The following is a 17,955-nucleotide window of genomic DNA, read 5'->3' as shown; positions in this document are numbered from 1 at the left end:
GCATTAATAAGGTCATGAACGAAAAGATGAACAGACGTCCACATACCCGTGCCATTCTGGACACACCAGACGCGGAACCGAAGTGCAGCGCCCAGCAGCGGAGGCAGTTTTCAATCGGCGCCCATGTTAACCTATCTGACTGTCCACACAGGCTGCTGAGCAGAGCGGAGCGCCCACGGAGGCAGCGCTTCAGTTCAGCGTCTGGTCTATTTTTCACGCGAGCAGTAAAATACCGTGTTTATAATTTAAAATAACACAACAGTGCATAACCAAACACATTTTTCAATACCCTAATCACTTCATTACAATTTTAATTTTGTGTCACCGAGCCTACAGACATAACTACATAAATAAAATGGTCAATAACAATATGCCCAGTGTTTATCCAACACGCTCAATACATGGATATGCAATGACAGATTGTAATTAACTTATTACATTATAAAAAAACGATTAAAATATGGACTTACCCATGTTTAAAATGACCTGTTGAAGTGAAAAAACGAGTACTGACAGGAACAGATGAGTGGAGTCGATGTTTAACCGGCGTGGAGAGCCCAGGAGAAATGCGCTGCCTGTGTGGACAGTCAGCTTCCGCGGCACTACACGTCCGGTGTGTCCAGGGCTCAACAACACTACATGAAGCAGATGAGTGACTTTTTCTCTGCAGTGTGAAAACGGCAGCCACTGGCTGTGCACTCCACTGCCATGTGGGCAGGGGTGGTAATTGCAACCAGTCAAAATGACCGATGGCCTTCAGATTTTCCAGTCATTGTTGTAAAAAAAAAAACGGTCTACCGGAATATCCGGTTAATATGTATGTATATATATATATATATATATATATATATACAGTACAGGCCAAAAGTTTGGACACACCTTCTCATTCAATGCGTTTTCTTTATTTTCATGACTATTTACATTGTAGATTCTCACTGAAGGCATCAAAACTATGAATGAACACATGTGGAGTTATGTACTCAACAAAAAAAGGTGAAATAACTGAAAACATGTTTTATATTCTAGTTTCTTCAAAATAGTCACCCTTTGCTCTGATTACTGCTTTGCACACTCTTGGCATTCTCTCCATGAGCTTCAAGAGGTAGTCACCTGAAATGTTTTCGAACAGTCTTGAAGGAGTTCCCAGAGGTGTTTAGCACTTGTTGGCCCCTTTGCCTTCACTCTGCGGTCCAGCTCACCCCAAACCATCTCCATTGGGTTCAGGTCCGGTGACTGTGGAGGCCAGGTTATCTGCCGCAGCACTCCATCACTCTCCTTCTTGGTCAAATAGCCCTTACACAGCCTGGAGGTGTGTTTGGGGTCATTGTCCTGTTGAAAAATAAATGATCCAACTAAACGCAAACCGGATGGGATGGCATGTCGCTGCAGGATGCTGTGGTAGCTATGCTGGTTCAGTGTGCCTTCAATTTTGAATAAATCCCCAACAGTGTCACCAGCAAAACACCCCCACACCATCACACCTCCTCCTCCATGCTTCACAGTGGGAACCAGGCATGTGGAATCCATCCGTTCACCTTTTCTGCGTCTCACAAAGACACGGCGGTTGGAACCAAAGATCTCAAATTTGGACTCATCAGACCAAAGCACAGATTTCCACTGGTCTAATGTCCATTCCTTGTGTTTCTTGGCCCAAACAAATCTCTTCTGCTTGTTGCCTCTCCTTAGCAGTGGTTTCCTAGCAGCTATTTGACCATGAAGGCCTGATTCGCGCAGTCTCCTCTTAACAGTTGTTCTAGAGATGGGTCTGCTGCTAGAACTCTGTGTGGCATTCATCTGGTCTCTGATCTGAGCTGCTGTTAACTTGCGATTTCTGAGGCTGGTGACTCGGATGAAGTTATCCTCAGAGGCAGAGGTGACTCTTGGTCTTCCTTTCCCGGGTCGGTCCTCATGTGTGCCAGTTTCGTTGTAGCGCTTGATGGTTTTTGCGACTCCACTTGGGGACACATTTAAAGTTTTTGCAATTTTCCAGACTGACTGACCTTCATTTCTTAAAGTAATGATGGCCACTCGTTTTTCTTTAGTTAGCTGATTGGTTCTTGCCATAATATGAATTTTAACAGTTGTCCAATAAGGCTGTCGGCTGTGTATTAACCTGACTTCTGCACAACACAACTGATGGTCCCAACCCCATTGATAAAGCAAGAAATTCCACTAATTAACCCTGATAAGGCACACCTGTGAAGTGGAAACCATTTCAGGTGTTATTTCAGTTATTTCACCTTTTTTTGTTAAGTACATAACTCCACATGTGTTCATTCATAGTTTTGATGCCTTCAGTGAGAATCTACAATGTAAATAGTCATGAAAATAAAGAAAACGCATTGAATGAGAAGGTGTGTCCAAACTTTTGGCCTGTACTGTATATATATATATATATATAGATATATATATATATCTATATATATATATATATATACATTCAAGCAAATTGTTGTATGGTGGCTGCAATTTGTTTACTACTTAGTTTACTCGGTAGGAACATTTCCCAGCCAAACATCTTACCCTGTCACTGTTACACAAATTACAAAAAAGTTACTTACCTTTAATTCTCCTCAGTAGTTTGGCTACATTTTCCTTCGCTCCGTGCAGGTGGTTCGGAGTCCGCTTTCTACACTTAAGCCCGCCACCAGCGGTGTATCGCTCTATCGGATCCAACTGGAAAATTGAACCAAACTTTGGTTCCGCATCTCTCATCAGGGTCAAATTATCGCAAAAAATCTATATATTTATTAATTCCGTAGTCTCTTCTTTCTGGGGGGGGGGGGGGCACAGGGGGGTCCAAGCCTGCTGTCAGGGGGCGCACGTAAACGGTGCATGGGAAGGTGGAATGCATTGGCTGAAATGTAGTCTTGAAGCCCATCAGCTATTGTTTGATGATGATTTATCTTCATAGTAGCCTCTTTTAAATTTATTTGTATTCTTAAGCGGAATTGACCCGTGCATGGAAGAAGTCTTGGGCCAGATATCCGCTGGCGACACCATAACTCCTGCACTACTGGCTATTACATTCAGAAGCTCATTGTACTCTCACAGATAGCCAATGGGTTTCGAGACTGTGACCACGATTGCATACCGACACTAGCATTTAGCTCAAAATACCACAATGCCTAAGTACAGCTTCTCAGAGCTGCTAGCATGTCTGTTTATTCTTTGTCTGTCTAGTAATACAGCATGTAGCTTTTCTTTTTAATTAATCAGTTGTTCAGCAGTGGAAATTAACTTTTTTAGACCTCTGAATATGAGGATGCATCCCTGCTTGTAACTATCTCTCCTTTCCGGTCCTTGTTGTCTCGGAGTTGCTTTGAAACCCTATTTATACAGATGCTGAAAAACGAAGTTGTTTTTTGCAGACATTCCAGAGAAACTGTAGCTTGGGAAATCAGGTTTCTTTATTTTTTTACCCTTAATACAGAAATACATGGTGCAGAAGGCCCACTGGCACCCAGCTACTGAGATGCATGTTAGCATATTGACTCTGATTGCTTAGCCATGTGCTTTGGCGTCTAGGTGTGTTTCAGCTAAAATATTTTAATTGGATGTCTCATGGCTAAAGGCCAGAGGTAATAAGATGGTAGATTACTTACCATCCACCACTTTTCCCAACATTTTTCATTCAGGTCAGGTTAACCTAAAAACCGACTGAATGTCATTTGTAAGCGAAGCACTCCTGTGCACTGACCTGCTGTGGCATGCCCTCACCCTCCTCCTCTCCTAGCCAGGTCGTTTGTTCAGGAGAGTGACTGTGGCTGCAGGGCCAGCACAGAGAAAACCCTTTAACAAATAAGTTGTAGTAAGCCTGCAGCTTTTACTTAACAACAGCAGAGGAAAAGCTGTCAGCCAGCCCACTGCGGTGTGTAGAATTTATGTGCGGGAAATGTCTGTGTGTGTGTTCCTGTTGTGTGCAAGTACACATCACCCTATCTGCAGAGTGGGTTTGTGTGCATGCCTGTGTTAAACTTAGATGCTGAAGGCTAAATGTCACAGATGATGTATGCACTACCTGAGAATCAAAGCCTGAGCGATGTCTAGCAGGGTAAAAACGAAAAAGCTATTTTTGGTTAAATGCACAGATTTGTTCTTCTACATTCTTGGTCTCTTGTCAGCAGAGTCTTAGTCATTGATCTTTCAGTGAGCATCAGATTCTTACAAATAACTCTCCATAAAACATCTGGGGGACAGGGTTCATTAGTTTTTCTGGTGGTAAACGCCATTGTCATAATTGTGTTTGAAGCAGTTCTGTGTCAACTTAGTAATTCAAGGCTCTCTGCAAAGTGAAATTGCACAGTAATGTTGGCCTGAGTTCAAAAGGCCTGTCAAATAAAGAGAATGTGGTGATCACTCTGCTTGACAAATTTCTCCTCTGTAAATTTGTTCTCAGATTCGTTTGATGTGCATGCAATAATGACAGTGGAGTGTCTTGGTGCCTGACATCTGTCATATGATTTATTCTTTAATCTGGGACATGAAGTGGTTCTTTTGATTAGGTGTTGTTGGTAAGATTGTTTGATGAATGTTGCCCTGGTGTATAATCAGAACTAACTGTCTTTTCTGTTTTGTGCCACAATCCAGGCCTCATGGAGCTGGGGACTCAACGCCTGCTGTGCACAAGGGAGCTTGATCCATGCCCGGTTCCCAGCAGACAACCATAAAGGGTGGGGACCTTGATTACCCTTCAGTTCCTTTTTCCTGTCCCTCCCCCTAAATTGCCCCTGTGGTGATATTGTCCTCTCCCGTCTGTGGCGTGCAACATGATTGGCAAGCTGAAACAGAACTTGCTGGTGGCCTGTCTGGTCATCAGCTCAGTCACGGTCTTCTACCTGGGCCGCCATGCTATGGAGTGCCACCATCGCATTGAAGAGCGAAGCCAGCCAGGCGGGATCCTGCCTCTATCAGCGCTAGGAGGCAGCATGAGGACCACCCTACGGACAGGCCAGAACCTCAGCACACCATTTGTTTACAACAAAGACATGCCACTCATCTTCATCGGTGGAGTGCCCCGTAGTGGGACCACGCTAATGAGAGCCATGCTGGATGCCCACCCTGAGGTGCGCTGTGGTGAGGAAACCCGCGTCATCCCTCGTATTTTGGCCATGAAGCAGATGTGGAGCCGCTCGGGGCGAGAGAAGATGCGCCTGGATGAGGCTGGTGTGACAGATGAGGTGCTGGACGCCGCCATGCAGGCCTTCCTGCTGGAAATTATTGTCAAACATGGAGAACCTGCCAACTTTCTCTGCAACAAGGACCCTTTTGCTTTGAAGTCGCTTTCCTACCTGGCCAAGATCTTTCCCCGTGCCAAGTTTGTACTCATGATTCGTGATGGCCGGGCTTCAGTCCACTCCATGATCTCACGGAAGGTAACCATTGCCGGCTTTGACCTGGGCAGCTACCGGGACTGCCTGACCAAGTGGAATCGGGCCATAGAGACCATGTACACTCAGTGCCTGGAGGCAGCGGATAAATGCCTACCTGTGCACTACGAACAGTTGGTCCTTCATCCTGAAAAGTGGATGAAGACACTGCTGAAGTTCCTTGACGTTCCTTGGAATGATGCCGTCCTCCACCATGAGGAGCTCATTGGGAAAGCTGGGGGAGTGTCTCTTTCCAAGTGAGTAATGCTGACACCTCCTGCATTTCCTTTTTTCTTTCCCTAGCCCAAACCCCCAGTCCTGACCCTTTGTTCTGCACTGATACTAGCGATGTCAGTTTCAGTTAATTTTCTTTTGATAGCTCAACACCTATTACCAGGTAACTAATTGGTTAATTTCAATCAGCTTAAGCACTACATTTCAAAGCGCTGTTCATTTACTGGTGGTAAGATTTGAATGTTTTGTGATGTCTTGCCTCTTATTTTATTTTCTGTTGACAAACTGCCATCTAGCCCTAATAACATATGGAAATATAGTGCCCACTGCCCACCCTCTGGTCTCCACTGGCTAGCTGATGTTACGGCCTGTTCCCACCAGATGCGTGTTGGTTGCGCCTCCGCTCTGGCACGGCAGAGGAGCCGATAGGATTCCATTCTAGTCAATGTGTGTGTTTCCACCGGCTGCGGCTGTGCTACGTTCCGGCTCCGTCTCAGCTCCGGCACTCCGGAGCCCTCCGCAACAGATACGCAAGACTTCTATTTTTGCCGGACGCCGGAGCACAAGGCAGCAATTCAGCACAGAGCAGATCGTGCGGGACAGGAAGTCGTGCACAGAAACAAAGTTAAACATCCGGTTAATTTTCAAAATAAAATACAGTGTTCACGGCGGATCATATTTCCCTGCACTACACCATGAAAACTACATAATGGGCAGAGGCAGGTCTGAAGTCAACAGATCAGAGGTTTTCAGACGTCATTTCACCCCGTTGACACCATGGACGAGGAGATATTAATCATGGCAGTGCACCGAGATGTCTTCCAGCGGAGCTGCACCGTTCCGTACAGCAAACACAGCCGGTGGGTATTCACGGACGGCGGAGCACGCAGCGGATAACCAGCGCTGCCGTTCCGCAACGGACACGCATCCAGTGGAAATCCGCCGTTAGCCTTGGCTGCTCCTCACTGCACTCTACCCAGGTCAGGTGGGAGCTAACTAGCAGTGCCGCTCGTTTGAAGATAACTGCTGGAAACATGGTGGCCACCCTCCGTTTTTACCTTCAGGGAGTTCTGGTGACTGATGCTCTGTCTGTGCACAGAGTACATCCAAGGCGCTCCGAGAGTGTGGTGCAATGAATAACTAAATGGTAAATATATTCCAGTAGTGCTCCTAATGAATGGTCTAGTTCCAAAAATAGAAAATAAGTACAAGGCAGCAGATGTTGTTATTTTGGCATGCTGCCACAGATAAATTAATCTGTGGGAAACCCTGAACTTTGTTAGCATCACTAGCCATCCTCACTCTGCAAACGATGCTAACAGAGCTCATAGTTATAACATAGTTACTAGTGCTAAAGGGGGTTTGCAGCTCAAAATTGAGCCATTTACTCACCATGGCAACCTGGGGGTCAACTCAGGGTTGGCATAATGTTTCCATAGCAATGGCGTTAGGATTGGACAGTGTTACTAGAGGTGATCGCTGAATAAGCAATGGTGCTAACTCGTAGCGATGTAAATCACCAGTTTCATCATGATACAATATTATATTGATTATTTGGACAACAATACGATATTTACTGATATTACAAAGTCTGCCACAATATGATTTTGATTTTATGTGATTCAGGGGCCTGCGATTGATAAGAGACAACACAATCTGTTAAAAAAAGAAGCTGCCACCCCTTTTTTTTTTTTTTTACTTTTGGCCATAAAAGGTAAAAAAAAAACACATATAAATAATGAGTGCAGTAACGTTTACTTTAAATTGACTCCACTAACACAGTTAGTTTAGGTCTTTCTGTCAGAAAGTCCTTTCTAGTAGTTTTTTTTTTTTTTTTTTTTTATGAAAACCATCATCTTTTTCATGAAACGTCAGGGTTATCTGGCTCAACGCCCTACTGGCAGACTTCTCCAACATGGATTAACAACAAGATTATTTAACAAAAGTATCAAATTCAGCTCAGTACTAAGTGTCAAGGTTCATAGACAAAACAGTTGTTTTTTGCTAGTCACCCATTATTAGCTTATAAATGCATGTTTACATTGTATAAATTAGCCCAGCGGCTAGCTGACATTTTTTCCTCTACTCACAAGTTAACAAATTACATATAACATTGTTATTTTCTTACTCACAGTTGGTTTAAGTCACTTCACTTCCCAACAGAACACCATTTTTGAATTTCAGCCTGCATGCAATTTTTTCAGCAAAATATTTTAGAAACAGAGCAGCTAATGTTGCTGTAGTGAGAAGTCAGTGGAGCGTCTTGTTTTATCTCTTAACAGCATTGTTTACATGCAGCATTTGCTTTGTCTGTTGAACCTTATTTTCTCCAAAATCAAAAATATTTGGACATTGCTGATTTTTTTTCGTCACTACATATCTTAATCCTCATTGTCTTCTCCTGGTTGCTTGCCATCTGCTAGCTGCTGTTTGATGGTGACACACAATTTCAAAATATTGATCCAGAATGATGGATCGTTGCACCTCTACTAGATATCTTCCACCAGACCCAGGTGGTGCGCAGTGCAGTAAACTAAAGAGCAGCAAAATTAACCTATAGACTGTTTCAGACTTGACCATATAAACAATTTGAATGTTTCCCTTTGTATTTCCTGTTGGAATGCTTTGCAGTGTATGTGGATGACACCAGTTGACAGGAAGTAAACATAGACCAAAGCTGTTGCCTAGCAATGCAATTACAAGGTCTGTAGACTGACATGCATAACCGGTCAAAAATATTCTCTGCTATTAACAAATTTATGGTTAACCATCAACATGCCTAACTCATTATTTGAAGGTGAAACATCAAGCAGGGATGCCAGTAGATCCTCACCATGTCTTGTGTTTTGGAAATAATTTATATCTTATAGGGAAAAATAGGATGTACAAGAAAGACAGTGAACCATCAGTGGCCCTGTTTAATTAGATGGACTCTGTAGACCGACATGGTCGAGTTTAGTTGAACTTTTACATTTCATTGTTTATATTGTAATTGCAGTAATTGTTGCCATAGAGTAAGACATCAGTCTGGCTATTGTCACTGTGTCTTTGATCTGTCTTTGTAGCTCTGGGAGAGACTTGTCCATGCTGTTACATCCAGACACAACTCTTTAATTTTAGAGTAATTACAACATAGGTCCTTGTGATGCCTTTCAAGAATAGGTTTTCTCTTTAAGCATTTCCCTGAAACTGAGAAACACCATCATTGTCTTGTTGTCCTTTATTTGTTGCGTTAGGGTTGAGTTCACTACCTTGTAAAATTGGGGTCAATAACCCCTTGTCTTAAACAGTGTATGTTTAAGCTAAGCTTGAGGGTCATTTAGGAACTTCCAACACTTCGAAGTGGTTTCTTGGAGACACTGAATCACCATCCACCACTGTGTCATGAGGTGATTCTGTTTACATTCTTTTTAGTCAGAGGTTCTTTGACATTTTGGTTTCAGGAAGCTGCCTGCTATCTCCATGATAACAAATATATCCCTGTCAAAGCTGATAATGAACAACAATTTCTACAGAGACTTCATTTTAACTAGATGCTTCCTCCACAGCTGCAGATTTATTGAATAGCTCATTGCTGATGTAATGGTGGTTGAGTAAATACTTGCTGTTGTAGGACGTGATTTTCACCAGCCTCACAAGCTCAACGTGGTGAGCTGGGCCTGCCATATTTCACATTCACAGTGCAATAGAAATGAGCCAGGACATGCCCACGTCTACTTAATTTTTAACTACTTGGCCTGGAAGGCAGAGAAAGTATGGATCTGCTTTTAACCTGAAGAAAAAAGACATGATGGTAGTGGTTTGTCAAGTCATAGATATCACTTTGTATTTAATCTCACTTCCTACAGGCCTTAAAAATAAGCATGCATCTCTGGCCTTGGAGTTTCTCCTTCCCATGATTTCACAAAGCCTCCAGACTTTCCATCATTACATTTCTTTTGGAAATTCAACATTCTAAGGCTGCACACAGTGAGGAACCTAGTCATTAGTGAACACATGAGATTATGTCTGCATTACAGTGTGTAAGCAGGTTTTCCTAATGGCCCTGCCTGGTGTCAGAGTTGTTTTGGTTTCAGTGATTTGGAAGGTTGGCCTCTGGAAGTCATTGAGGAAACGCTGAAGGGGTGCAACCCCATTCCTTGCCTCTGTCGTCCCCCCCTCCTTGCAACCACCCTCTTCCTGCCACGTAGCACCAGAACACACTCCATATCCTCTGGAGATGTTTGGGCCACGTTTTGTGACTGTCTGCATATGAGAGCAGTCATGTCATTTCTTGAAAAGCTTTGTATCCATTCAGCAGTTTTCCCTCTAAATGCCATTTGCCTTTACTGCACTTCATTATGATCTCAGCCCACTTCCTCTTTAGTAAAAAGGGAGGGTAGATTTCCTTCCTCTAGTTTAAAATGTCTAATTGGCTACACATTTCATTTCTCTTTCCTTCTGTTTTCCTTCTTGAGTTGCATGACTTTGATCTGTTTAACTGCAGGTGGAAACAGCGGCAGCAGGGTACAGCAGGGGTCAGCAATTAAGTTCAGTCACAGGCCAGTTTTTTTCTACAGTATTTCATTGGGGACAGTGTTTTAAGGCACAGAGTAAGCCTGCATAATGATAATTAATTTAGAAATAACAATAATTATAAAACTGTTTTTTTCAGGATCCAAGTATCCAAGAGCAGATGTCTCTTTTTTTTTTTTTTTTTTTAAATATATTTTTGTGGCCATTTTGCCTTTAATTGATAGAACAGTTAAGTGTGAAAGAGGGAGAGAGAGAGAGGGAGTGACATGCAGCAAAGGGCCACAGGCTGGAGTTGAACCTGGGCCGCTGTGGCAACAGCCTTGTATATGGGATGCCTGCTCTGTCCACTAAGCCACCAACGCCCCGCAAATGTCATTTTTACCTCTCTAAGGTAGGCATTATAATACTAGTTAGTAAAAAAAGGTGTTGGTAATGTTTTTGTCATAAAAAACCTGGTATCAAGAAAAAAATTCACTATCAGATCTGACATGTGACATGATAAAAGCTAACCTCAATACACAGCTACAGTGATAAATAATTCAGCCTTTTAGAGGAATGTTATTTTTTCAAGCCCCTCTCCTTTGACGTCACACTGCACTGGGATTCTCCCTCAAGGACTCCACAGCAGTGCTGATATTTGCTGACACATGAACTCAAATCTACTTGTTGTGGTTGAAGGAAGGCCTTTGTCAGTCCTGAGGCCCACACTTCATAAAGAAGAGCTCAATTTGAGTCATACACCTGTATATTAAACATCCCTACAATGATCTTTAAGCACACTGAGTGATCTGATCATTTGAGCCTTAATGTGGGTTGAAACATTTTAACCAATTTTAAAACAAATACCAAGTTGCTGATCTCTTGAGAATTTTCTTCGAGTTTATATATTGACCTCTGACCTGGAAACAGTTACCATGCCCTACTTTTATGGTTGTAGATAAGGTCATGGGAAAAGACAGGCCCCAAAGAATGAGTTAGACAAAGCAACCATGGCTAGATCTACTGCCACCACAAGTTAAGTAAAACCCTGGCGTTTAAGAGATGCATAACTGTGCATGATTATGTATGATTTCATTCCTTTTCATCAGCGTATATTTGAGCTACTATAGCTGAGCTCACACCTAATGTTCAGACCACAGAAAGATTCTGCTCCATTATTAACAAAGAGCAGTGAACAAAACATTCAGGTAACAGCTTCTCTGTTTTAGCTAGCATTGAACGTCTTTTTCACTGCTTAAAAATTACATACTGCCGGTGACAGATCATATCAGCTGTCACTAATTAATGTTAATTCCAAAGTAACTTGATGAAAGGCCAAAATTTAGCTAGTCTGTTGTTCTCTCTGCAAGCCAGTTTCTGTACTTAGCCAAAGATCTTTCCTGAAGCAGGAAGCTCCACTACTCGACAACTGTAAGTGGCCTGAGTTTTTTTATAGTTCTTGAAACTCCAACATAGTAAGGAGTCATCTCTCTAGCTGATTACGTCACGTCATTTCAGGAATTGCATCCTCCAACTCAAATTTTACTGATATACTGTAGGGAGGCATGGTGGTGGCGTGGTTAGCATTGTCGCCTCACAGTAAGAGAGTTCCTGGCTCAAACCCAGGGTGAAGGTTTCCCCCCCTACGTGGAGCCTGCACGTTCCTCCCATGTCAGCATGGGCCCTCTCTTTCTGGCTTCCTCCCACAGTCCAAAGACATGCAGGCTAGGTAATTTGTTACCCTAAATTGCCTGTAGGTGTGAATGTGAGCGTGAATGGTTGTCTGTGTCTATGTGTCAGCCCTGTGATAGTCTGGTGACCTGTCCAGGCAGTACCCCACCTCTTGCCCAATCTCAGCACGGATAGGCTCCAGCCCCCTTGTGACCACCAACAAGATAATCGGTTACTGAAAATGAATGAAGGACATACTGTATCAATGAATTATCAAATGAATAGTTTTAAACCAGGACCTCCAATATTTGGAAGGGATTGCTTGTGAAAAAGATGACCCAAATTTAGAAGGAATCAGCTCTCCAGCTCTTATTCATTGTGTCAGATACATATTCAACCATCTGTTAGGTGAATCCTTACATCTTAAAAAGCTCAAAAAGCTTAAAAAGCTCTTCTTCAGTCGCTGTCAACCGGGTTGTGATTTCAAGCCAAGATACCACGGAGACTCTCAAGTGCTCTTTAGCCATGCTTCTACAACTCTGGACTACTATGACTCATCGACAAGGACCCTCAAGTTTCTCAAAAAAACAGCCTGTCTCTCCTAACATTCTTTCATCATCAGTTGTGTCCAGATACAGGAAAATCTGCTGTGGTCATGTTTAAATAAAACAGAGATTGTGTGTTTAACCTTTTCTTTGCATAACTACAGAATCCTAGAACACTTGAAATTGGAAAAACAAGCAATAGGCCAAAATTTACTAAATGTCTGCGCGGGGAGGGAGCGTGATAACAGCTCTTTGGGATCCAGATGCAGGTCTGTGGTCATTTAGTGCACACGTCACCCCTCCACAAATTGATCCCCATCAAATATTAATGAATGGGGACTTTAACCAGAGCCCTCAGAGCTGAGCTGCTGATAGGCATGGAGACACTGCTTTGTCCTGCATGTCTACATCAAACTACACTGTTAACAGGCACAGTCAGGGACTAAGTCCAAGATGCTTTTTGATAGAACATTGATTTCCAGGTCAAAACAGATTCACAATGGGATTGTTCCATTGTGAATCCTTTGACAGAGCAAAGTCACAAAGTTCTTCACTGGAATAAAAGTGTTAAAGATAAGATCAGAAGAGCAACTATTAATTAATTTACTGCCTTTCTATACAGTGTATGATGCTGCTGCAATAAACATCACAAAGACTGACTAATGTGAGATGGGGATTGTTTTATGAAATATGTCTCCTGATATACAGTCTACAGAAGTGTATGCTTTAAATTTTTCCCATGGTCTAGTGTAAACAAGTAAACAAAACTTGCAATAAATCGTAAAATCTGTTGTGGCTTGGGAGGTAAAGCTAGTTGTCAACTAATATGAAGATCGGCGGTTCGATCCCTAGCTCTTGACAAAGTATCCTTGGACAGGATACTGAATTCCAAATTGTGTGAGTGAATGTGGTTCAGTGAGTAGTGCCTTGTATGGTAGCCTCAGCCATCAGTGTATGAATGTGTGTATGAATGGGTGAATGTGACATGTAGTGTAAAAGCGCTTTGAGTACTGGGAAGAGTAGAAAGGCGCTATACAAATGCAAATCGCAAACAATATCAAATCGCAGTACTTGTAGAATTGCAATACTTAAAAATCCATCCACCCATTTACATTCACTTATCAGGGACTGGGTTGCAGGGGCAGCAGGTTGAGCAAAGTACACCAGACGTCTCTCTCCCCAGCAATGCTGTCCAATTCCTCCTGGGGGATCCTGAGGTGTTCCTAGGTCAGATAAGATATATAATCCCTCCAGTGTGTCCTGGGTCTGCCCCAGGGCCTCCTACCAGTTGCATATGCCCAGAAAACCTCTAACAGGAGGCGCCCAGGAAGATCATTATCAGATGCCTGAACCACCTCAACTGGCCCCTTGTGATGCAAAGGAGTAGTGGCTCTACTCCGCTCTCCCTCTTGATGTCTGAGCTCCTCATCCTATCTGTAAAGCTGATCCCAGCCACCCTACAGATTTCAGCTACTGCGATCTCATTCTTTTGGTCACTACCCAAAGTTCATGACCATAGGTGAGGGTTGGGACATAGATGGACAGGTAAGGTTCATCGAAAGCTTCGCCTTTTGGCTCAGCTCCCTCCCTCTTAATCATCAGTCCGCCGCAGCACCCACATCACTGCTGACGCCACTTATGAACAAGACCCCAAGATACTAAAACTTCCTTGCTAATATAAATTGTAATACATATTGAATCGGCATTCAGGTATTGTGATACAATCAAATTGGGAGATAATCATATCATCCTAGCCGTATTAAGCTACGGCATTTCCGCTTTGTGTTTGTATGAAAATAGTCTTTAAGGTTTCCATGCTGTGTGTGTGTGTGTGTGTGTGTGTGTGTGTGTGTGTGTATAGAACACATACAGCATGGAAACCTTAAATAGTCTTTAAGGTTTCCATGCTGTATGTGTTCTATAGTTGTTTTTACTTAGTGGCACAGTCTGCATGTCTGCTATCACAGGCTTTGGCCCAACATCATACCTCTCCCCTAAATGGGTCCTGATACAATTTGATATAAGAGGAGGCCAGCCACAAGTAGCCTTCGGGGCAGCACAACTACCTTTTACCATCATAAACATTTTGCCCCACCTCCTCTCAAGTACTTTACCCACAGTGCATTAAAGTCAACCCCCATGACACCTGGCAGAAAAATGCCTCGTGCCCACTACAACCACCAGCACTCTTCACTCTCCAACATCCCACAGCTTCAGGTCTCTATCTATATGAAAATCTCAATCAGTGGGCAGCCAGGCCCCAGAGCGGGACCTTGTCTTAGCATTAACATCAATTATCTGACCTTGATTTAGTGGAGGCCCGCCTAGCTGAGTGACTTGCTCCATTACTTATCCCAGAACAGGGAGCCATTCCATCCCTCCTCCCTAACTCTCCATCCTATTTGTGATCTTGATGTCTCTATCCAATTCCCTCTTATCAGCCGTTGGTGATACAGAACACCACCTTGGGTAAAGGAGGTCCAGCAATGAATAATTGACAAGCTGGAGGCCATTAAGAGCATCAGCCTGAAGGGAAGTGGTCATGTGATGGGTGGAAAGGTTTTTTGTCACATCACATTTAAAGCCAAGAAGAGAGAAGTGTATGCATCACTCATTCAGCAGTGTGGGTGCAAATTATTTTAGATTGATGACAGGAAACAAACAGATGGGATATTTATATCTGTGGATTGTCTGCCTCATGTTATTGTGATGTTAAGTATCTGTGTCTGGCCTTCATTCATAGTTCAGCTGTAAACATTGCCCTTTGTAGGAGTAACATTCAAGCCAAACACAATTATGGCTGAACAACTCATCACAAAAACTGTTTCCAAAACTTTCCCAATTGCAAGATTATGTGAATCTTAACGAGTTATAATCTTTGTCAACATTAAGCCAACTGATATGTTGTAAATTGGCCATATTGTAAATCAAACATATAGTTGTTTTTTTTTTTTTTTAAATTCATGTTAATGTTTTCTGTGCTAGGGCTGGGTATTGTTTAAAACAATACCAGTACCCTTAAGGTGATACCAATAGAGTAATTCATTTGATACCTTTTTTTTTGACATTTTTTATTTTTTTTATTTATTTTTTTTTTATATTAATCACCCTGAGGGGAAATTCAATTTTCAATTTGATTCCTGTCATATGAATGGAAGCATTTAGTTGCGTAAAATACCACCAGACCCCACAGCTGTGTAGTATAGCCATACTTACTAACATTTTGGTGGCATCTTGGTGAGCTGAACTGCTACCTCTATCATATACAGAGTGCTCAACTTCACCACACCGCAGACTGTAGCTGCTGGGGTAGTGGGCCAATCACACATCGTATCAAATGGAAGACTGCAAGTGGTGATTGGCTGCGACCAGTAATACCATAAATAGTCATTTTTTTCCTAGATTCAGATATAGAAAGAATGGAATGGAGATATTGTTTGACTGGAGAAGTTTCAATACTGCTTTTATATTAGTACATTTTGGTCAATACCTCAAAGGTAATGAGCACCAATACCTAACCCTACAGTTTGCATGCCAGCGTTAAGCTGAAGACTTTCTTTGATAAAGAGACTCCTCTTTGTGTCATTCCAGTGTGTGGAAAGATAGTGAGTGGAATGTGTAGATACCAGTGGTGTCATGATTTCAGTTCTAAATCAAAAATCAATATAAAATGAGCTTTTGATTTTAATTGTCAAACTCAAGTGCAGGTTCAGCAATTCCCAAAATGCCACTTTTGAATGCCATGATTATTATTGACCTCTAGTACAGTGTTAATTTTGTTACCAAAAATTGTGTTGAAAATTTGTGGCAACGGCCTTTTTTCCATGACGAAAATCAATGATGAGCTAAAAATACATCTTCATAGTAAAAGCTAAGACAAAATCTATGTCTCATTTTAATTGATAAGACAAGAAGTGACGACAATGTTAGAGGTACTATCAGACATTGAAAGCCAAGAACAGCCATGCTTGCAATTATCTTCAAATGCCACAATGAGCCTGTTGCTCAAATGAGCAACACGCTGGTAAATTCCAGTAAATAGTCTGCACCAGGATGTTTTGCTAGCCAACAAAAACACTGTGTCTGACTGTGGATGGTAGAGCTGTTTAATGGATTTGTAGAGTTTGTTAGTTGCAGTGGTGGCTGTTAGCAGTCAGCTCCATTTGTTAGTTGCTAGATGGCAGTGGAGCAAGCAGCCACCAGCTGCCAGACTTCACAGCTGATCCCTGTGGGACTCAGTCTAAACCTCCAGACTAACATGTTGCGTAAGTTATTTCTCTGCTTCTTAACAGTGAGATCATAAGTCAAAGTTTACAGTGAACCAAGTTTTTGAGAGCATAAATAGAGAGAAATTGAGCTTTTTAAATGATGATCAGTGTGAGTGTGCTCGTAATTCACCCCTTAAACCTGTCAAAAACTGCTGGAGAAATGATAGTTTGTAAGTGTGTAGAAACTATTTGTAGCTGTAGGAAAAAAAATGTCTAAATTAAGTTTTTATACAACCTGTCACCTTGATTCTAATTTCTTATACAGGAATTAACCAAACTGGATTAGTCTTAAAGATTAAAAAAACATATGAGCTAGAAAAATTAATGACTAAAATTTGATCAAAATGCCATGAATTTTCGCCAACTAAAGCACTTTTAAAACTAAAACTATGAAGGATAAAAATGACTAAAATGTGACTAAAACATTAATCATTTTTGTCTCAAGACTATGACTAAATCTTAAATTGCTAACAAAACTAACACTGCTCTAGTATCACTGTGAAGATTTGATGAAGTTTCTTTTACTGACACAAAAGTATGAGCAGGTATTTTTAATGGTTTATCTACTGAGCAATGAATGAAAATGTACCTGAGTCATGTTAATGCAACTCTTACCTTTCTTGCATTTCACACAGCACTTAGAAAAGATTTGAACATCCACAAATCCCGCCTTCCTCCAAAGTCCCATCCCCCTCCTCCTGCAACTCCACCTCTCTCCAAAGTCCCATCCCCCTCCTCCTGCAACTCCACCTCCCTCCAAAGGCCTACTCCCCCCTCCTCCATTACGTCCTCATTACGTCTATGTGTGCGTTTACATGGACAGTTTAATTCCCTTTTCATTCGGAATGAATGTTCATTCCTAATAAAAGTGATCTTGTAAACACCTAATTCGGAATGAAAATGGCCAATGCGATTGAAAATTCAATCCGATGTAAGGGGCTGGAATATTCCGTTTCTAATTCCAAATGAAAGAATTTCTTGCACTTGTATACACTCATTCATGTAGTTCATTCTGGTCTTTCTGCGCATGCTCGTTTCCTTGCCCGTCTGGCGCAATGTGTATAGCACACATAGCAACAGGCTGAGATGGAGCAGTCGGACTCGTTGCACTCACCGGTTTCCATTTGCCAAAGCGCGGTCATCTATCTCCCTTCTTCGACCTTCTACCTCCCTTCTCCTCCTCAACAGGCGAAGCATTAGCAGAACAAGGTTGTTGTCATACTGCTGCTTCAAGAATATAAGCAAAAAAAAAAAGCCCAAAAAAGGCACTAAGAACGGCGTCGTCAAGCATCTTGTTATCCGGAACGAGGACTGCAGTGTTTTCTTCCAGTAAAAGTAAACACGTAACATTCGCCTCGCCTCTTATCCAATCAG

General features: G+C 42.2%; 1 protein-coding gene across 2 annotated transcripts in view; it reads left to right on the top strand.

Annotated features, from left to right (window-relative positions):
- Nucleotides 1–17,955, top strand: part of tpst1 (tyrosylprotein sulfotransferase 1) — a 75,657-nt gene that overhangs the window by 21,949 nt on the left and 35,753 nt on the right. For both annotated transcript variants that reach the window (XM_049575665.1, XM_049575664.1), the window contains exon 2: nucleotides 4,591–5,626. In XM_049575665.1, the coding sequence (XP_049431622.1) occupies nucleotides 4,770–5,626 (857 nt within the window). In that variant the 5' untranslated portion in view covers nucleotides 4,591–4,769. The remainder of the gene's footprint in view (nucleotides 1–4,590; nucleotides 5,627–17,955) is intronic.

The sequence above is a fragment of the Epinephelus fuscoguttatus genome, linkage group LG5, assembly GCF_011397635.1.
Source record: "Epinephelus fuscoguttatus linkage group LG5, E.fuscoguttatus.final_Chr_v1".
Taxonomy (NCBI): Eukaryota; Metazoa; Chordata; class Actinopteri; order Perciformes; family Serranidae; genus Epinephelus; species Epinephelus fuscoguttatus.
This window is presented reverse-complemented; position numbering and strand designations above follow the sequence as displayed.